Source organism: Ixodes scapularis, unplaced genomic scaffold, assembly GCF_016920785.2.
Source record: "Ixodes scapularis isolate PalLabHiFi unplaced genomic scaffold, ASM1692078v2 PGA_scaffold5__190_contigs__length_132052651, whole genome shotgun sequence".
Taxonomy (NCBI): domain Eukaryota; kingdom Metazoa; phylum Arthropoda; class Arachnida; order Ixodida; family Ixodidae; genus Ixodes; species Ixodes scapularis.
This window is the reverse complement of record NW_024609880.1, coordinates 22,111,073-22,133,186: the sequence shown is the minus strand read 5'-3', so window position 1 is coordinate 22,133,186 and position 22,114 is coordinate 22,111,073. Positions and strand designations below refer to the sequence as shown.

Below are 22,114 nucleotides of genomic sequence, written 5' to 3'. Positions count from 1 at the left end.
TGAGCGACACCTCATCGTTGTACGGAGTTTGATTCTAAGGTGGTTTCTTGTTTCAGCCGTTTCTAAAGGAAAACTAAAGCTGTCCTGTATTTGAAAAAAAAAAAAAAAAAAAATCCCGCTTGACTAGTGTTTATTTGGGCCTCCAGGATCACGATTATCGAGATCATCTTTTTTTTTTTTTTCAATTTGGTGCACGGAGGCTACAGATAATCTCTTTTCAAAGTACCGTTGAAGCCCCTCCTTCCCGGAGCGTGACGTCATATACCGAGTTTTCGTAATCTCGGCTCTCGCGCATCTTCAGCGCCTATCGAAGCGATGTACGCCAAAAAAGGACGTCACGAGTGTTGTCGGTGCGCGGGAACATATATCTGGCAAGCTTGCGATTTCTCGCGCTATCCACACGAGTGACACGCGCTTGGCGGCCGAAAGATCTGCGACGTCACGACTGGCCGGTGTGTCTTCGTGTTTTGTCGCATTTAGTTACATCTTGGGTAAAAACGAAAGCGATATTTTGGTTCACGGGATACAAATACACTAGAATTGACCTCTAACTTGTTTTTTTCTTTTTTTTTTCAAGAACCCCTTTAGCTTTCCTCGAACGCGATAGCTTTGAGGAGCTCGTGTCGCCAATAATCCGTTGTCGGTGTTGGTGTCGGCGGGAGCAAAACATCCCATAATGCAACGCGCGCAGCCACGTGTGACGTCACACGTGGCTGTGATGTCATAACTCTGTCGACCTGCTAAATTTGGCGGAAACGTTTTCCGGTAATTTAGAGAACTGTTTTGCCGCCAATTTTTGGCAAAAACTTTTGGCGCCAAATTTAGCAGAAAAATTTACCGCCAAGTTGGGGGGGAACATTTCAATGAAAACACGCGACATCATGTGACACGTGACGCTAACGACTAGATCACACACACATGCTTGCACGGCCCGCTAAATTTACCAGAGAAATTGACGTCACGTGACCTGAACACCAATTCAGTTTCCCCTCTAAAGTTAGCGGGGAAAATGACGTCACGACTTCGAGTCACGTCACCCATGAAAAAAATCAGTTGCAGGAGGAGAGGAGGAAGAAAGGTGGGGGAGGACGAGGACAGGAGGAGGGGAGTGAACATAGGAGGAGGAGGGGCCTACCCTCCCCTCCGTACCCTCCGCTCCTCCTCCTGAAGGCTGTGCTCTAGTGTCGCCTAACAGAAACTTGTAAACGTGTTTCATTTTTTCAATAAATGTTCAGCTGATAGTTCAGCGCTCGTCCTATGTGCTAACCCCTAACCTGGGGTTTTTAAAGTGCATCACGCAGTAGTGATCACACGAACGCGTGCCGGTACTTAACTCATCCATATCGAAACGGGCGGGGGCGGCGGGGATCGAACCCAGGAGGTTCCCACCGCAAGCTTTCGCTCCACGCTCCGAGCTGAGACGCGTTAGCCCACTCGGCTACTTCCTACCCCTAACTTCTTAAAGGCGTTACAGCATACGTTTTTGACAAGTGTCTCCCACTTAAGTTTACTGGAGATTGTAACTTCCAGGTACTTTATTTCATTTACTTTACTAATTGTTTTATGACCTAACATATATGAGAAGACAACGGGCTTTTCTTGTTAGTGATAGTGATAACAGCAGTTTTGTCGTGATTGATTTTCATACCCCATCTCTTACACAAAAGGCTTATGTTTTGCAATGATTTGTTAAGAATCATCAAACTCAAAGGTATGCAGCTATGGTTGTATATATGACGCAATCGTCGGAAAATAGTCTCACTTTTACAGTTGAATGAACACGAGCCGGCAAATCATTTACATAAATAAAAAATAACAACGGGCCAAGCACTGACCCCTGTGGCACTCCGGAAAACACATCCAGCATACCAGAGGTACTACCGTTCAGTATAACATACCGTGTGCGTTTGACACGGTGACCATAAATCCAGGAAATCAAAGCGTGACTAATGCCAACTGACCGCAACTTGCTTATTAAATTTTGATGAGGCACACGGTCAAAGACTTTTGATAGGTCTATAAAAATGGCATCAGTATGTTGTCTATAGTTAATAGTAAGCGCAAAATCGTGGGTAACCTCTAGGAGTTGCGTTACCGCAGACAATCTTGGCCGGAAACCCTAGTTCGGGTTCTGTTTATAAATGTGTCGAATCAATTTTGAGGCGAATCAAGCACTATCAAAATTTCGCCGGAGATTCTTTTTCAGCTGTTAGCGGCTCTAGCGTCGGTTCTGGGTTATTGCCTCCGTTGCAGGCTACGTGAGGGCGCTTCCGTCGTCCCATTCATTTGCATGGGGTGGCGGTGTGAGTGATCTGTTTGGGACGGGGGAATGCAAATTGCCGCAGAAAGGGCGTAGCCTGATAAGAGCTGTAGAGTTCGAAAGGAAACGCCGAGTTCTCGGAGACCAGGATTTCCATAAGTGCTTCTGCTATCTTCGACACAACTTTATTAGCTCGCGGAGCAGAGCTGATAGGTCAGGCCAGGAGCGGGATCGCGAGTCAAGCGTATATTTAACGTGCCTTCGATTGAGTTTTGAATGATCTATGGATGTTTAAAGGTAGCGCATTAGAGTTTTCTGTAAGGAGCACATGGAAACGCAGGATTGTGATAAAATTATAACGTATACATGTAAAGACACCTCTTTGATTATAACGGGCACCTTACATAAAACTAAAGCATTCCAAATTTTGCATGCTGGTTTCATTGTTGAAAGTAAATTCATTTCGTATAAACTAAAATGCATTCGTCCATACCAAAACTGTACTAAATGTTTCATATCTAAAACCATAACATAATCGCCAATTTTTGTTAATGAAAAATATGGCTGAATGGTAAAAAAAAATGTTTATCACCAAAAATAACTGTGTGTGTGTGTGCGGGAAGGGGGGGGGGGGGTGCAACAGGACCAGCTTTATATGCATTGCGCAGGAAAGTGCGATCGGTGTCGTTTTTGATGAAACCTGTAGCGCCATCAAAAACGGAAGACAGTTTTTCTTTTTATTTAAGATGGGCGGATGTTTTTTTTTTTTTTTAAATTTCGCGGCACATAGATGTAGATGAGTCAAGCGGCGACTGTAAACTCCGAAAACACGTAGAAAATAGTGGCAGCGGGCTTTGTTAAATGAATTCAGACTTCATAAAGGGGTATGACAACAAGATGTGTATTGCCACTCTTTTATTCCAACTGCAATGATAATAAAATTATTGTTATCTTTATAGAAGCTGTCTGAGATCCTGATGTGGTGGGGAAAGCATACGGGCGTTTAATCATATCAAGAAAACCAGTACAACCATACCACGACAGAAATAAGACAAAGATAACCATTCATTACATCTGTACGCACATAAAAATTAACAATATAAAACATGCAAAACATACCGCCCGCCTAACCCTGGCAGCGCGTTTCTAGAAGGTTGGAGTTGGAAACGAACATATAAATTAGCAACGTAGCACCTAATAAGAAATATAGACATATATAAAAGTTATATATACATAAAAAAGCACCATACACCGTTAGGCTTGTCAACATAAGTAAAATCACTAAAAAGCGTATCTCCATATGAAGAACAATATCCCTTTTAATTTATTAAATAAGGAGAAAAAAGAGGAAAATGCGAAAGTTAGTAAAAAGAAAGGAAAGTTGTATTTCAAAAGCAGTTGCGCTGCCGGTGATTGCTGCGTTCTGGTTTGCGGTGCTTAATATTTGCTGTACTTGGAGGTATATATTTGGGTTGCCATAATTTGTTCTAGCTCGTGGCAGTTTGAATATTTTAGGACGACACGAGTAGTACGTACATGTACAGTATATTTGTAAATACATAATGTTTTAAGTCTTAAGTACCGTGGGCGCTTCTATGCGTGGCATTAAATAACTTCATTTCTTCGGTGCTCTTATTAGAATGCATGCTGGTACGTAGAGTGATCTTTCTTGGCGCTCCTTCCGGGGCAATCTAAGGAATTTCTTCTTCGAGGGGCGGAAGGCCCTTACGAGCAAACACGACCACGCGTCACCATAGGAAAAAGGAAGCCATACAAAGCGCTGCGGGATGCACGTCGGAGTTAGCAATGGCGTTCCGGAAAGTCTCCCCGCCCGCAAGGAGCTGACGGTTTTATCAGGGGCAGACACGGGACAAGAACCGAGTGATAATATTGCGAGTGTAAAAATGATAGTAACAGCAGCACAAATAAAAAAAAAAGAACACGTCAACCAGCTAGTGAAGCTCGAATAGAAAATAGAAAATAAGTAAAAGGAAAAAGGAAGGAAAAGAGGGAGAGGAAAAACAGAGGCGTGAGTTCGGTGCGGGGGGGGGGGGGGGGGGGGGGGGGAGGGGAGGGGGGGGGGGCGGGCGGCCATCTGTCAAGAACCGACATGTTGGTGCGGGACTCACGGTGGGGTGGGTGGGTGACACGCGAAAAGAAACACAAATCGAACCCAAAGAAGAGAGCAGAAAAATAAGGCGCAGTCGTAAAGATTCTCGTTTCACGTTCCCGATGATTCTGGGGAAGGCTCGACGCTCACGAAGCTTGCCCAGCAAAAAAAGAGAGGAGCTCTTTTTTTTTTTTTTTTTTTTTTTTTTTCGTAGTTTTGGTTGGGTGAAGCGTTTGGAGATGCTGTCTCGCTTCGTTTTGCGAGTGAGCGCTCAGCTGATGCCACGCGCTAACGAGACCTAACAAGGGCCACCAAGAAGCTCTCAAAGCGGAACGTCACAGCGCTTGTCTTTCTGCGCATATGTTTTCACTGGCTAACGCAGTCGGCACACTAAGTGCGTCGTGACCTCGCGTTGTAATGGGTGTGTCTCCCCGCCTGTTCGTCTAATTTTGCCTAGAGAAGTGACGTCACTCACTACGAGCGCACAATTTGTTGAGACGTAACGAAGAGGTATAGGAAGCGTACCTCCGCCCATGGGGGCGAGCGTTGTTTATTTGAAAACGAAACCTTTCCTCTTATTCCTTCAACAAAACAAATTTGCGAGTAATAAGGACAGACAATGAAAGTCAAAATGACTTGTCCCTTGATTTGTTTTAGACCGGAGCTTTTAGGCGCCCATTTCCGGGTTTCGCGGCGTCGCCGTTGACGTCGGCGTAACCCAGAGCCGTGTATAGAGAGAGTTTGGTCAATGGGAGATCCGGGCAGAGCCAGGGCGTGCACCAGACGCAGAAAGTGGGCCTGACATGCTCTCTTGACCAACCAGAAGCCGAACAGATTTCCCTAGCGGTGGAAGCGAGAAACAGTTTTAATCGTTTTAATAAGCGCGTAAAAGTTAAATGTAGTAACCCTTCATGGTTGAAAATATGGTGCACGTGATGTTTCGATAATGATCACACAGAAAGATGTAAGAAACGAATGTGCTGCTTGAACTCTGTTTTGATTGGACAGGGGTGTGACTGCTTGGACGACAGATTCCCGGCCCTCGGCGCCTGGCGTACGGATTATGTCGATCGTTCCGCTATTCGCGCTCTTCCACCATAAATTTGGATGACCGTGATTGAAACATCACGTGCAGCATATTTTCAGCCACCGAGAGTTACTCCGACGCACTTATTAAGTTTTTTTCTCGCGTGTTATTTCCGGCTTCTGGCTGGGTGTTATATCCGCCCTCTGGTTGGCCACATTCGAATTTGTGAAGACGCCCCGGAACACGCCCAGCACGCTCTCGGCGAATGGCGCCTCCCCATTTGTTTCCAGTACTTCCCAATGGATGGCCAAACTCTACATATACAGCTCTGGCGTAACCGCGCGTTGCATAATGGGGATAATGCAACCGCTCGTAACCGCGCGTTGTATTATGGGAAACGTTTCCCGCTAAAATTTAGCGAGGGAAATTCGAAATATAGTGGGAAAAGTTTGCGGCTAAATTTAGTGGGACACTTTTCCCGCTAAATTTAGCGGGAAAACATTCCCGCTAAATTTTGCAATTCCCTCGCTAAATTTAGCGGAAAACTTTTCGCTCAATTTCCCGCTAAAGTTACTGGTGAAATTTGCCCACTAAATTCCCACAATCAAAGCGCCATGTTGTGGCGTCATCACTTACAAAGTCATTTGGTCCACTCAAGCGACAAGGAAAATAACAACGTCCCTCTGCCGGCGAGCAAAATCGAATATTTGTCGATCGCTCTTTGATTGTGCGTAATTGCGCTTTTTCGCGTCGCTCGCGGACGCTAAGCTGGCGCAATCCAAAGTAACAAATAAAAAATTGCAAAAAAAAAAACAAGAAACAAAAAACAAGAACGAAGCAATAAATATGTTTGATCATGCAGACAAAGACTGGTAAGCACAGAATATCTGACTGCCTTCCAGGGAAGAAAAGAAGGGCGCGCGAACGACACCGCCCTGCCCGAAGATTCTCTCATTCCTGACACACAACATATGACAGTTAAGCGATGAGGCGGCTCATTTCATGCTGAGCTAAATAAAAGTTTGAACACGTGAGGGTATGCCCCTCCTCCTCTGCTACCCCTTTCGTCCTCCTCCTCCTCCTTCGCCCAATCCTCCTTTCCTCCTCCTCTCATCTTCTTCCTCCTCCTCCCCACCACCTCTTGCATACCCACCCCTCCTCCTCTGTACCCTCCCTTCCTCCTCCTACATACCATCCCCTCCTTCCCCTCCATACCCTCCACTCCTCCCACAGTTTCCTCGCTAAATTCAGCTGGAAAATTGACGCCACGTGACTTCAGCACTAATTCTGTTTCCCCGCTAAATTTAGTGGCGAAGATAACGTCACAGGACTTCGTGTCACGTCACCCATGAACAAATTCAGTTTCTCCGCTAGATTTAGGGCCAAAATTGACGTCTCGTGACCTCAACACCAATTCAATTTCCCCCTAAATTTAGCGGGGCGGTTAGCGGGGCGACGCCACTCTACGCGGAAACAGGTGCCTAAAGGGTAGACTCCACGGGGCGAATATGGTGCGAAAAAGCGTCTTTTTTCGACGAAAAAGCGTTCTCCGCTGCCGATTGACGTTCGAAAGAAAAATATCTAAATGCAAAATAATGTTACTGCCGTGCCATATTTCGACAGATACAGCTTTGGTAGTAGGAGGCGGGGGAAGACTTCGATCGAATCTCACCTGCAAGTTTGTGCGGGGACGAAAGCTCTCAGGGCGTTTGGCGAGCGTGAAGACCACGTTACTTTGCCAATTGGTTCTAAAATATTCTCCGCTTTTGGGCGCGCATTCGTAATGACATCTAATCTGATTTGCCTGCTATTTAAACTATTAATACAATTGGCAGCGAACGTTATCTACAAAGTTCTATAATAATGCGATGTAATATTTGAGGAAGCGACTACGGAAGGACGTACAAAATGTTAGGATTCGGGAGTTACGCTAGAGGGCATTACACTCTAAGAAAACAGACACGAGCGTAAGTTTTGAATGAAATGTGAACATCGCCTCAGAAATTGCAAACATAAGCACCTTCCTTACTGTGTAGTAATATCTCTAGTTATCATAATTTTCATGATTTCGATATGTAAGCGTATAGTTTTTTTTTTTTTTTTTAATTGTTTCTTTATAATATTTACTACGCAACACTGCTAGCACGAACATGAAGTCGATGCCTTTTCGAACTTTACTTGAAAGGTTATTGGCGGGCGTAAAACTGTACCGCTTAGGTAGTGCGCCGAAGAACCACTTTCTACCACTTTGTATTTTGGTTGTCAGTCCTTCTTCGAGAAAGCGGAAGAAACCGTCGATCGCTTGTTCGTACTCAGATTGCCACGCAGTGTACAAACTGCCTAATTGCAGTGCACATTATAATACGTCATCGATATTCCTTGGTTGAAAGTATCCGGTATAAAATCATGGAAAGAAATACTTCAGTTAGTCAACTACATATCGAAGTGAGATGAATTCGATCAAGATTCTGAAAGAGCGTTCGAACACGAAACCTTTAGTAATTACACAGCGCACATGCACTAGCGCAACCTGAAGACGGCAATACCCGTTTGATCGTCATCAATGATCCCCCAAGACATCGTAAGCCCAAAGGTACTTACTATTTAGGGTTGAGTGCCAGGATTTCCGGCTTGCGGCCTTTAGAGGAAACATCGAAACTGTCCTCGCAAAGGTTATAAGAGCGCATTGTAACTCGCCGATCCTTGAGCCACATATTATTTTAGTTACTTATCAGATTGGACGAGGCCCTTTCTTCCGCGTTATTTGTCAGCCCAAGGAGGGCAAACAGCGTGTTAAATATGTCGACAACAAAAATTCCCTAAACATATAAAGAAAGGAACATAGTTTATAGCCGAAATGACGTCAGGGTTATTTTCGGCAATAAAGTGGGTTTGGGGTTTCTCGGACTGGCGCGAGAGGAGCCTGTACGTTCTGTGGCGTCCTCTTCTTTATCTCAAGAGGCATAAGACATACCAGTGAGGCATCGGATCAGCACACGGGTGCTCAAAGGGGAAAACTGTCGTCGCCGGGTCGATAGACATCGGGTCTTTTATTGCGCTCCTCAACACCGTCTAGTGGTTCGTGCCCCGTCATCTGAAGGCTGCGGGGCTGCACTTAAATTTACTGTCGATGACTTTTACGCGTCTTACTTCCGTGCGCCATACTGCAGGCCGAGGACGACGCTAACTTTAACTGCGTGGTAATATATCAGAGTGGAATAGACTGCGAAAATCTAGACTCGTGTGCTAAGTTACGCAAAGACGAGGCGTATACTGTTTTGCGGGTAGATTACACCTTAAGCGGTCTACGAACTCCCGCCTCCTAGCGATGCGTTTGGAGTTCTTTTTTTTTTTATACTAGTATAATCAAGTAAGGCAGCTGGTTTGGTAACTCGAGGATGGTGTACCGAAGAATTAAAGGGGCAATGCAACGATTATTGTACTTTGCGCAAGTAGCACTTAGAACGAATCCCTGACGTTAATTAACTATGGAACACGCATGCGTTTTTTATCAAAAACAATAAAAATCGGAAAGAAGAAAAAAACAAAAAAACAAGCAGAGTCATAGGCAACGTTCACCTTTTCAACTGGTAGCCACAACATGCGGCCACTTGATCTGGAGCCGATTATATGCCGCCGATGTTGGTCAGAGCCACGCGCTGGGGTTGGCAAAGCACAGGACACGCGCTGACTTCCAGATATTGTTATGGTTCGGCTATTGTCGTCATTGCAGCGATTGGACACGGGCCACTACCCGAATGCTTCTCGAGATATTGAATACCATGAGCAAAAATCCAGTACTCACGCAATGATCGAGTCAAATCTATGAGCGTCATTTAAATATTCTTGAGCAGTACTGCGACCCCCAGTACGTCATCAATTTTTGCGAAGGAAAAATTGAACGAAAGCGCTCGCTTTTGTTCTTAAAATTCCACCGCAACAAAGGACTTTTTCGGTCAGTGGCGTTGCGTGCCAGTATACTCTGGTCCTACTAGTGCTAGTAAGCTAGTGTAAAGTGAAAAAGACATTCCAAGGTAATACAATTACAAGGACTTCTTGCATGGGAAATACAAGGACTGAGAAATGAGATATTCACCTCCATGTAGAGGAGTTGATTTCCTCTCCAAGCAGCCTGCTTAACGGCATCTGATATATATTTTGTCTCAAAAATTAAGTGCGGGGGAAGGCATTGACGCACGCAATTAATAACAGAATTGCCTTCACGCGCGCGCGCTTAGGGATCTCGGATGGTGTGTCCTCTCTCTTCTGTCCCGTCTCTTGGCGCTGTACGTTTTAATCATAATTATATTAAGTGTCTGCATGAACGTAATGTTTCTCGGAATACGGCGCTCACGCACAGATGAAAAGAGCAGTAAAGCGTTTTGATTTATACATAAAAAGCGTCATAATAACGAAGCGTGTTACTTGTTAGCTGTAATGGGTAAAGGGATCCTTTTATTTTAAAGCAACGTACGTAGGTCCATAAGGCGTTCCTTTCTTTTTAAAAATACAAGTAATGTACTTCGTTACTTATGTTTTTAGGTAGCGCCTACAACATTGGATAGTGCTCACAAAATGCGAGAAATAGAGCTCGTGACATTCGCTCATTTTTTCTTGGCCGTCGACACCCTAGGTAGCGCGAGTTGTACAAGTTTCGGAGCATTTCAGCCTTATACTGTTGTTTATTATTCACCCATGTGATAAACACATGCCTGATTGCATATGATAGCACAAAAAAAGTATTGTTTTAAAGATCTGTTAAGCAAAATGTAATATTATAGATAACTAGCCCACGTCTGTTCGCACACCACTGGTGGTTTCTTATTTGTTTTATTTTGTATTAATTTTTTTTTTATTGTATAGCAGTGAAAGCGTGTCACTCTTGTCTTGTTCTGCTATCGCTGTTGCCAAAAAAGGTGGCGTGGCCTTGTCAGGCACTTCAAAGTGCCATTAGCCATGTCCCCTGAGACTTTCTGTAAGTCTGTCTTAAATAAACTGATACAAACAAACAAACAGAACAAGCCTGTTCAGTCACACCGCTCCCACTCAAAACACCACTAACGCGTCACTAAAGAAAAAAAAGCTGACACGGGACCCAGAAAAAAAACGGACAGGACAACAATGTGTACCAGGCTTTAACGCGGAATCTGTTATATGGCTGGCTTTAACCATTTCCGGTTCCCAGCCAGGGACGGTTGTCGATAAGCCGAATGCCAGCCAAACAATGACGGAGTGCTCGTTGCCTCGGTTACAGTGCTGGCCGAACGTCTTCTTTAAGTGCATTCTTATTAAGGCCCGTTCACACACTCGCCTTTGCATAAGACCGTCTGAGACAAGACCGGTTCTAAGCCTGTAGTGAAGGCTGGTCGTAGGCAGTCTCAAGAGCCCTCAAAACCGCTCTTGCCTCAGTCGATCGTTACCAAAAGCAAGTGTGTGAAAGGCCTTCACATAGTGAAAACCAGGGCGACTGGGGCGAAGACAAAGAAGAGCGACACACTGGACAAGCGCTAACTAGCAACCGAAATCTTATTAGAGCAGAAACGCGAAATTGACGCTGATGCCCGCGCAGGCACAGGCACGACGTGATATTCAAACACTTCCCGTTTTTCAAATCTTACAAAAACAGTTGCAGGAAATTCACGCTGCTGCACGCGTGACGCACGACGCAGCCGCAGGAGAACGAATTTCGTGCCGCGTTTTACGTCACCCGCACTACGGTTCAATTCAGCTTCAATGGAGTTTCCCGTACGTTTGTTTTACGGCAGAGCATATTCGGCTTATTTTGTTACGGGCAGAAACGAAACTAGGTTCACTCCGTATCGAGATGGGACCCCATTCAGTCCGTGTGGAATGCGGTACATATACGGAATGAAGAAAACTTTCTTTCTAAGGGGAGGAAGTGGCCGAGTGGGCTAACGCGTCTCAGCTCGGAGCGTGGAGCGAAAGCTTGCGCTGGGAACCTCCTGGGTTCGATCCCCGCCGCCCCCGCCCGTTTCGATCTGGATGAGTTTCGTACCGGCACGCGTTCCTGTGATCACTACTGCGCGATGCACGTTAAAAACCCCAGGTTAGCGGTTACCGCACTGGCCAAATTTCTCATCTACAGCTAAGAGACCGATTACCCGTTGAGGCGCATCTCCATCAAGGCTGTATAAACATAAAGAGCAAGCCAATTTTTTTTTCTTTCTACAGCGAGAACTGTTAGTGGGACACTTGGCGCAATTCGCGCCGTCGACGGCGCTCCATATCGACGCGGGCCATTTTTGGCACTCTATCCAAACGTTCTACATTGCAGTCACACCGGTGACGTCACGCCGCGCATCACGTCACCTGTTACCTGGCGTCAGCTGACACCATGACGTGACACTGTCATGTGAGGTCAGGTTGCACAGTGACGCCAAGCGACTTAATGACGTCAGGTGACGTCGTGAGTCACCCGATGTCATGACGTCACGGAAAACTGTGACGTCACGTGAGAACACGTCGTCACGTGACACCATGACGGCACGTAAACATGTGACTGCTGATAATGGCGAGAATGAAAACAAGGCGTTTGTGTATAGGACGTTCAGGCAGCCACACCGACAGAAAACGGTTCGTGCATACACGCGCTGTTTCGTCGTTGCCTGCATTTCAATCTTGGGCGCACGATTTTCAAAATGTCCTTCAATTACCACCAGGCAGTCCCTTAATACACACTCACTGGTTTCAAAACGCTATGGAATTTTCGTCCGATGTGTTACTCGGTTTCATACGAAACGCCTTTGCGGACTCTGTGGTGCGCGCTCACGCCTTTACCATTTATTCAGTCCATCTGCTCCGAAATGACACCTTAGTGGCACCAACGTCACACCTCAGCTGTCGCTGTGTTTCACCTTAAGTGTTTTCACGTATGCACTTCCCATTTCCTGACTAGGTCCTGCGACAAGATAAAAAGGACAGTTAGAACGAAAAAGCGCCCTTTTGATCTACCTGTGCCTTCTCTTCCTCATTGTTCTATGTGCTTTTTTACCATGCCGAATGTGTATAAGAGCCTTTACACACGGCTGGTGGAGAAACATCATCTGTTCAGCCATAAAACGGCGCTGCGCTCCGTGAAACGTGCGCACCCTGGGATTCCACAGAGAAAGTGCAAGAAAGCGCGACAGAAAAGCAGAACAAAAAGCAGACGCACCATTCGACGCGTTTTTTTTTTCCCTCGCAACGGTAGCAAGGAGTTGAGGTACGTTCGAGTGTTTGAAGTCTGGGCCGCGAGCTGGCGCCAAAGTTCTGCTCGGCGACGCCACATTTGTTCTGCTTTTAGCGCGCTTCGTCTACTGAGTCTCGAACTTCAGGAGGCTTCGAGAAAGTCGCATTTATACTGCCACCGCAGAAGATGGCGCGCAGCTAGCACTCGGTCCATCGAGTCTCTCCACTTGTGTACAGAGTTTCCGCACACTAACATATTACTTTCTGTGTTACCACTGCCTTTCGTACGGCAAAGGGGCGAGTGTCTCGTGTGTCCGGTGTGTCCGGCTTTTTTTCTCTTAACGATGCATCACCAACTCGCCTCCACGACAACCCTTTTTTACTAAAAACGTCTCTTGACCCATACGTTGTATTGGTTTCATCGAAAGAAAAGTCAAATCAACATTCAAAGTGTCGAGTGAGTGAACAAACAAAGAAGCTGCACTATTTCTGTTGAAATCAGTAAATGAACGGGCTGCAAAATATCACCTATACATAATTTCTTTTATGGTTCATTTCACTTTATGTTCGAGCGAAGGAAAGCTAGAAGCAAACGATGTCACCATTTATTGTGAGAGGTGCCCCTGTGCGCCTAACCTTGAAGATACGAAAATTGCAGGAAAATGAGAAAACTGGGAGATAATTAGTTAAGGCCCATTGCATAAGAGCGAAAGGTGACGACTGCTGCTTCAGTGCACCGTCGGTGCACTTAACCGAGAAAGAGTTGGCTTATTTATGTCGGGAGACTGATCGCGTGTAAAAACAGTGTGCTTTAAATGAACGTTCGGTTGTAAGTAGCGCTTGGTCATGCCTTACTTTATATGTCCAAGTACTTTCGAGGCAATTTTTCTGTCATAGGATGTTTCCCTGGACTATATATAGCCTTATACGGGTATGCCTTAAGGATGCTTCAACTTTACCAGGACGCGTGCTCGGCAGAGACGCCGAAAGCCCGGAGCTCGCTCTTGTCGCTTTTCTTGTGCTCGCAGTAAAACAAAGTATGATCAACTGTCTGCAAAGTCGGTTCGCTCGAATGGAAAGATTCGAAATCTCCTTTGAGGCACCCTGAAATAACACAGTGCCCCATTTGAGGCAGCCTCACAGAAAGGACCAACAAGGCCTGAGTACAGCGCGCCGCAGATACAACGGTCTTCACGTGCAAACATTCTAGTGTATCTCGTCACTATTTTCAATCAGATTACTTTAAATGCTATTTCGCCAATTTTCTCACCTGCTACAATGCAATGCAGCGATACTTAACAAGACCTAAAACGTCAAACTTGTTTCTTCGCGATAAAAAGAAAAAAAGTCTACTTACCAGATCTTGATCTTCTGGGCATAGCTCAGCTATCAAGTTTCCAAACCGCAGGCGCTCCACGTTGTCCGTTGCGATGGTGAGTAAAGAGGCCTGCGATAAACGACGTTCACTTTAATAACTCGCAAGCATACAGGAAGCTCATTGTACCACACTGACTGCCCACCAGGAAAAATAAGGTATTGAAAAACGCTCAAACGCGACGAGAAGGCGCGGATAGAACCAGGAGAGCATGTTGGTTAAACATTTTGTTTAGTTTCTTGAACGCAAAGGGGCAACAGCGTGCTTTTTGTTCGTCCGTTGTTGCCCCGTTGCGTTCACGAAACCAGGAAAATAAGAAAAGCAGCTGTTATAACTCTTAAGCACAGCACAGAAGAGACAACACCAGATCTTAGAATCATGAAGCCCGTAGCCAATATCAAGGAAATAAAACTCGGTAAATGTGTACAGGGTGTTTGAATTTCAATTCGAACAAATTTATTATAAAAGAAGCCTTGAAAATTACTCTAATTTAGTCCGAGAAAGTGAGTTATACGGCAATGGGGACATAATATATAAGGTGAATCATCACGAGAGGTTGAATAATTAACTAAAATTCGTTCATTCACTTTCTATTTCGTAATAATAAACATATGGCTCCAATTAAAAACTTGCTGCTCGTTATCAAAAACCACTAAATTAGTCCATTCTTGAAATGTTTAATGCGAGTGCAAAGCCGGGGGATGCCTTAAAGTTATTACTCGTGCAGCAGGCACAAGGCTAGCGGTACGAGACCGCGGATGATAAGATTATCATGCGCGTTTCCCAACCGCCAGCAGTTGCACGAATAATAACTTTAGCGCACCTCTGTGACTCTTACCCACGTGCTTTAAGCCTTTCGAAAATTGACTAATTAAGTGGTATTCGATCACGCTCAGAAACCTTGAAATAGACGATTTGTAATTTCGCAAAGCGTCCCGGCCCGCGCGCGAGGAATTATGGGAGAGACTGTCCCTCGCCTGGCCGCTCTGCGTTGAGGTCGCATTGCCTTGTCGCTTGCCTTGTCTTAATCCTCTGTTTTCCGATTCTATTACCTACTTTTATCTATTCCAGTGTATCTTTTATTGCTTCTAAGTGTTTCTATTCCCTTCTGCGCGCGATACGTCTTGTGTATATATAGTATTTGTGTCTTTATTTTGCCTTTTTAGACGGGAGTGCAGACGGACAACACGCCGCTTCGCGCGTCGTTCCCCGGGTGAGTGCTACCGTTGCTCTCGATTCCTATCGCGCTGTTAACTGTTCATTTTGGTTCATTTGACCCGCCTGCAGTCGAGAGGAGCAGTTTATGAACACCCGCGCACATGTCATAGGGGTAGGCAGAGCTCTGAATCAACAATCGCGACGCGAGAGCCGAGTGTGCTGTGATTTGGCCGCCCGCGCTCGATCCGTTGACTCGCACTGTAGCGTATGTTTTCGAGTGCCACTTACTTGACCAAGATACAGTACGCCGCTTTGTCGCCGCGAATCATTCGTCTGAATGCCTGCGAAACGATAACACCATTCGGCATATCCAACGTGCGGTGCCTGACAAACTGCGCGCAGCGGCACGAGCCTATAGCAAGCGCCGGCGGTTCAACGTTGCGGCTTGTATATATGCGCCTTTGGCATGCACTCATGATCAGCCTGCTCGGCGGTTCTCAGTTGCAGACATCTTGACTCGAGAAATAAAATTACCGAAGGAACTACAACTTTCAAGATGACTGCCTGGAAGACAGCACATCTCCGCACTTGAAAAAAGCTGTTTGCAAGTGACAACCGCTTAGTAGAGAAATTAAGAAGGCATACCATAAGCGCATACAAGCCGCGACGTTGGGCCACCGGCGCTTGCGAAGTGCTGCCGCCGCTGCGCGCAGTTTGTCAGGCATCGCACGTTGGATATGACGAACGGTGTTACGGCTTCGCAGGCATTCGTACAGATGATTCGCGGCAACACATCTCTGCACTTGAAAAAGGGAGTTGGCAACTGAGAACCGCTTAGCGGATAGATTACGGAGGCATGCCATAGGCGCATTCAAGCCGCGACATTGAGCCATCGGCGTTTGCGAAGGGATCGCGCCGCAGCGAGCAGTTGTCAGGCGCCGCAGCGTTGCATATGCCTCAGCTTCGCAAACATTCGGACAAATGGTTTGCGGCGACAAAGCCGCTGTATCTTCGTCAAGTAAGCCGCACTCGAAGGCATACGCTACAGTGCGAGTCAACGCAGCGAGCGCGGGCGGCCAAATCACAGCGCACTCGGCTCTTGCGTCGCGATTGTTGATTCAGAGCTCTGCCTGCCCTATGACATGCGCGCGGGTGTTCATAAACAACTCCTCTCGACTGAACTTGGGTCAAATGAACCAAAATGAACAACTAGCAGTGCGATAGGAATTGGTAGCAACGGTAGTACTCACCTGGGGAACGTCGCGCGAAAGGGCGTGTTGTCCGTCGGCACTCCCGTCGAAAAAGACAAAATAAAGACACACATACCATATATGTAGAAGAAATATAGCGCGCAGAAGAGAATAGAAACACTTAGAAGCAATAAAAAATACACTGGAATAGATAAAAATAGGTAATAGAATCGAAAAACAGCGGATTCAGAGGAGGCAAGCGACAAGGCAATGCAATCTCAAGCCAGAGCGGCCAGGCGAGGGGCAGTCTCTCCCACAATTCCTCGCGCGCGGCCCGGGGTGCTGTGGGGGATTTCGCAAAAAGGCTATTGAATCCTTATGTCTGCTTTCACTAGTTTGAAAGTTATTACCTTATTTTAGTGGCATATGGGACTGATTGTTATTATAAATCTCCTATATTATGTCCCCCTTACCGCACAACCCACATGGACAGACCGTATTACTACACCCGCGGCTTTAAAAAAAAAGAAGAAAAAAAAAAGAAATATATATATATATATATGTGTGTGTCGAAATGAAAACTAAACATCGTATAGGAACAAAAATCCGAGCAAAAATATCGATGGGAGAGTTGGTTCATCTTTCATATAAGGATTGTTTAGATGTGAGTTCATCGCTTGTAATTGATTCTACTTTTCGCAAGTGTTCGCCTTTCTGTACTTGTATTCTGAGAACAAAAAAAAAATAAGGCTAACAATGCATGCGTACTAGCTCTGACAGTAGGAAAGAAAATGCAGTAGCGGCTGTTTTCCAAATAAGCACTGTCGTTTTAGGTAAAATATGGTCGACTCGCTATGATTGATAGGGAGCAAAACATTTCGTAAGAGCCAGGTGGTAAACGAATTGGTTGTGGTAAAAAGACTTACTCGAATGATCACAATCAAACTAACGTGCAAAGCAACGCTACTCCAAGTTTTTATTTTTATTTGGTGGAAGTGCCTGGCAACACTAACCTTGTTTTCGGGATGGAGCAACCCCTTCTACTAATTTTTCACCCCTTGTCGTTTGCTTTTATAATTTTCGAATTAGAGAGCGGCACTAACAGACCGTGGTGCGGGGAATGTTTTCGGTGCTATCCGGTCGTGACTTGGTTGGCGGCGGATTCGCCTCTCGCCACTCAAGACGTAGTCTGCTGCTCTTTTCTTCTTTTTTTTTTTTGCATTAAGTTCAAATAAAAGCCGCATGGATTACCTATGAATCGTCTGTTACGTGCACCTTATTTCTTGAGTAGGTTTCCTTTATTCTTTTTGGGTGGTAGAAACGAGCTAGCACAGCTACCTCAGGCGCCGTGTTAGTTCTGCGGTAGCGTGTGTGCTACGACATCATGATCACGGCGACTCTGTCGGCCTTCGTGCTTGTTATGCACGGCGTCGAAACTCTTCAGCAGTTTCCGCGACTGCCGAAGTGGGTACAGACGCTATCACTTCGGGCGATAGGAGGCGGGTTCCGCTATTCTCCGGGCAAAGACAAACAAGACGGCGCGAAGGGGCTTTGGAACCTCGAATATTAAACAAACTAGCTTACCCGAATACAATCACTGAGGACGCCGGTTAAAATTCGCGGCGTATTCAAGTGACGGACGTGAACATCAGGTTTCTCTGCCGATTAGTCTGCTGCAACGCTAGGACTACAGCGCCTAGGACTTCTTACCAGCGACGGGTGCCATCTTGTTTCGAGAGCCATGGACGCCACGTCAGCGTCGCGTTGCGATTGGTTTCCGATTCGCGGTTCGCGAAAGCGGTTGGGAGGAATCGGTCCCGAAGCGGTTGGCCAAAACGCATCCCAACCACGTGATCCAAGCCGCTTTGCGCTTGGAAACGCGCGGATTCGCTTCGCGGCTCTGGATCCGCTTCCAGTGTGAACGCGCCATACCGCCGAATGCAATGGCGCGAGGTGAGCAGCTAGCGCGCGAAAACTTTCGGGGGCCATGCCCAGATCATGGCCCCCGAGAGGCGCGCGAGCTTGGGGATCTCAGTTTCAGGAAAACGACGTCAGGCGGAGACTCTCAACCTCCCCATGGCCAACGGAGGGTGGCAATGGCTTCCCGCAGTCTGTGCACTGGATCTGCGCTCTATATCGGGTCTCACTCATGCCGGGTGTTGCGAGTCGCCCCCTGTTCGCTTCGTGTACGCGATTATTTCCAACCCGTGACCAAGGACCCTAATTGACAGCAGCGAGCCAAATATACCTTTCGCACCAAACTCAGAAGACCGACGAGGGGACGGCACCGCGACAATCTGTCCTCCACCTCTTCCTCCCCTTTCTCTCTCTCTCTTTCTTGTACACTCGCAATATCCTATACGCTCTTCCTGCTGTAAGTTCTGTCTTGTCATATTGCCAAAAGAAATCCATAAAATGTAAAATTACAATTCTTCGAGTCAAAATGCGTTGATTTCCCTACAATATTAGTAAGTAGCAACACGTTGAACTGAACGTCAAGTGAAATGAGAACTGTTACCTTCTTCACTCTACTACTCTAGTCCGCCGCCTTATATTAAGCGTGAAATACTATCTCTCTCTGCTAGAAGTAATAAAATGTTTCGTTATGTTATCTTTGACGGTTATTCGAGGCTTCGTGGACTTCGGAAATTTCTGACAATATAAATATATTCGTGAAGGGACAAAGAGATCGGGCTAGCAGGCAAAAGCAACTATTCGATTCCGAAAGGCAGGCATATATATTCGTACGAACCTATTTATTTCCATATTTGTGCGAATACTTTGTTACACAAATTCGATGGCGCGTATTTCGTCCAAAAATCCTCGAGATTGACGGCTGCCTCTGTTGACTTTTTGATTTCAGCTTGAAGCCAGCGGAAGCAATAGATCTACGAAGTAAGTGTTTGTTTGAGCGATTACTGTGCGACGGGAATAAAAAGCCAATAGTGTCAATAATTGATGCAGCTGCGTTTGCTGCGTTCATAACCGCCGAGCATAGACTGGGACACAGAACGCGACAAACACAAACCACGAACCTGCTTGTCGTTCTTCCTGTCCCTAGCCTTTAGAACTAAGAAGTCCGCAAAGATCATACTGTGCCGAAATCAATTCATCGTCATCCTCCTCGTGGTGCTCGGCATCCGTCCCACTACGAGTTCAAGTATCACGTTCCTAGGAGGCCGGAGTTCGCACAGTCCCTCGCCCGCTCTTTGCAGTTCAGTCGCCGGCACCCCCTGACTCCCTTTTCTAACTTTAGCCGAAGACGGGCGGAGAAAGACGTTGCCAGAGGGGAAGCGGTGGCGAGGAGGCGGAACAGGGGGAGGAGGGAAGGCTGAGGGCACGAGCGTGTGCGACGACATTTTTACGACTTCTGCTAAACGCTGTCCAGAAGGGCCGCGCTGCCTCTAAGCACGTAGCAAAGCACCCAACAAATAGACCTGCTTCCGCTAGACGACTTTGCTGCTGCGTACTTTTTGGTCCCCACTAGTTTAGATCCTATTAATTTCCAAACGATCTTCTGAGACGGGTCGGTTCGTCGATCGTTCTCGTTGAGGTGATGAAGTTCTCAACGCTGTATATATTATGCGTCACCGTAAAATGGGAAATAGGTTTTCACGCGTGCATTTGAATGTTTATTTGCAAAGGAAAGAATAAAACAAACTCGGGACGAAGGACGACGAGCATTGCCCGTTGATGTGACCAACACGTTCTTCAAATAATTTGAACGTTTTGTTTGTGCGCTTTTTATTTGTGTTTGTTGCAATTTTTGTTCGATTTTATATCATTCCTCGCGTCGTGTCTGAAGTACTATATATAAAAAAAATGCTCCACAATGGTTATTTAAACTGGGACTCGCGACAAGAGCAAGGCGATGTCATTAGAAAGAAGAAAAAAAAACATTTAAAACAAGAATGCATTTTGTTTTTAATAAAGAGCGTTTGCGATGCTAATGACGTCCTAAACTAAGTGTGTTATGAGTATCAACAGAGTTCATTCACTCTCTTAACAATGTCATATTTCGTGGAGTGGTCGGAAGGAATTCACGCGGTTTCGAAGAAATAGCTAAACGAGGTAAGCTAAAATAAAATAAAAAAATACAAATGCCTGTCAGGTTTTCAGCCTTCAGAAATAATTGACAGGTAATTGCCATATTGTCACTAACAAATACGATGTAAAATGTAGAACAAAAAATAAACGATTAATTAGGCGAATTTGTGCGTACCAACCTAAAAAGTAAGCTACAGACAGAGATGGGAAAATTACATTCAAACGGTAATGAAATCACATTACTAATTACTTTTTTGAAAACTGCGAAAATGTCATCAAAATATAATACAAATTACCTGAGTCTAAAAGTAATGACATTACATTACAACTATTTTCCAAAAGCAATGATATTACTTTGACATTACATTTCAATACCTTGAGGCTGTAATTCCTACTCATTTTATATAAGTATATACTGTAAACGACTAAATTTTCGCGAATTTCGCGAATCGCCTACAAACACGAAAAATATGTCCCGCGAACAATTCGGGCAATATGTGAACACTACGAAGCTACGCTCGATTCGCGAAAATTAGAACCCGGGAATAATTTCAATTTTTCAGCTTTGGCCCGATTCGCAAAAATTTGAGCCCGCGAAAATTAAGTCGTTTACAGTATACCGGAACTCGGATCTTGTTTACACCGCAACAGCCTCATGTGTCCGAAGGCGAATTAACCTGAACAGTGGTTCCGCTGGCGCACACGACACAAGCGTGAAGCATGACGAATAGCTTCTTCTTTAGATGTGACTCAAAGAGAGTCCACTCACCGGTGTCGCTGTCCATTCAACGGTAAATGTCCCGAGTTTGAGGGTGATATTATACCGTCTTCCTCAGCCCAAATTGGGGACGATCACTGGTGATTCCGGTGTCGTCGGCCGAGTACCAGACCTGGAGCCGTCACTTTAACGAGACTGCCCCCTCTAAGTGTGTCTGAAGTTACAAAATAAAAATTATATTCGGCTAAGATTTTCGAGTAAAATGAATTGTGATATACGAAACTCTCCCAAATACAAGACCTTTCCTCGATTACAAATTGAGGATGCGGAAGATCGCAGGCTCGCAGGTGCTTTCAGGGAATATGAGAGCTGTTGGGCGTTTGATACACGTGGTTTTCTTTCACGTTTCAGTTGTACGCGCCATCCTACAAATAGGACTTTTGATAGAGCCAGGCACTCGCGAATGTTGTTTTGGTTACTGTTGTACACTCATCTCGCAAATGCCTACATTGCAGAAAATAGCACAGGCGCGTGAATCGGGAAAGCCCGTGCAGTTAGAAACTTGCCAAGGCTATGCTCACGCGAACGCTGCACGTTGCACGCATGGGGCACCAGTTAGGGCACCGTGCTTGCAATCGTCTATACTTAGTGTACAGCATTGTCTAATCCACTAACGCGATCACGTGGCTTCATCTGGGAGAGTGCGCGCAAATCAAACGAAACAGGCGCGCGCCAGCAACGTGGACAGCGTTGTACCACGGCCACTCGATTAGAGATCGAGTGGCCGTGGTTGTACGCTGAGTATAAAACAGAGGTATCCGCCTCGAGACCCAGGGTGATCTCAGGGGAAGCGTGCTCTTGTTTACCCGTGCTTTACCTAAAGCGCACTTAGCACCACCGCATACAGTGCCTCAGCGAATGGATCTTTCTTACTGTGAGAGACCGTAATTCTTCTTCTCTCGACTGATGTCCCTGATACACGTGCAGCTCTTTTTAGAGCGCAGCTCTTAGGTGCCCGTTTCCGGCTTGAGCGGCGTCGCC

The 22,114-nt window shown here is 45.9% G+C and overlaps 1 protein-coding gene across 1 annotated transcript in view; it reads right to left on the bottom strand.

Annotated features, from left to right (window-relative positions):
* The window catches only part of LOC8050492 (reversion-inducing cysteine-rich protein with Kazal motifs), a 231,124-nt gene that overhangs the window by 118,837 nt on the left and 90,173 nt on the right, over positions 1–22,114 (bottom strand). The window contains exon 3 of the mRNA XM_040502511.2: positions 13,943–14,032. Within this exon, the coding sequence (XP_040358445.1) occupies positions 13,943–14,032 (90 nt within the window). The remainder of the gene's footprint in view (positions 1–13,942; positions 14,033–22,114) is intronic.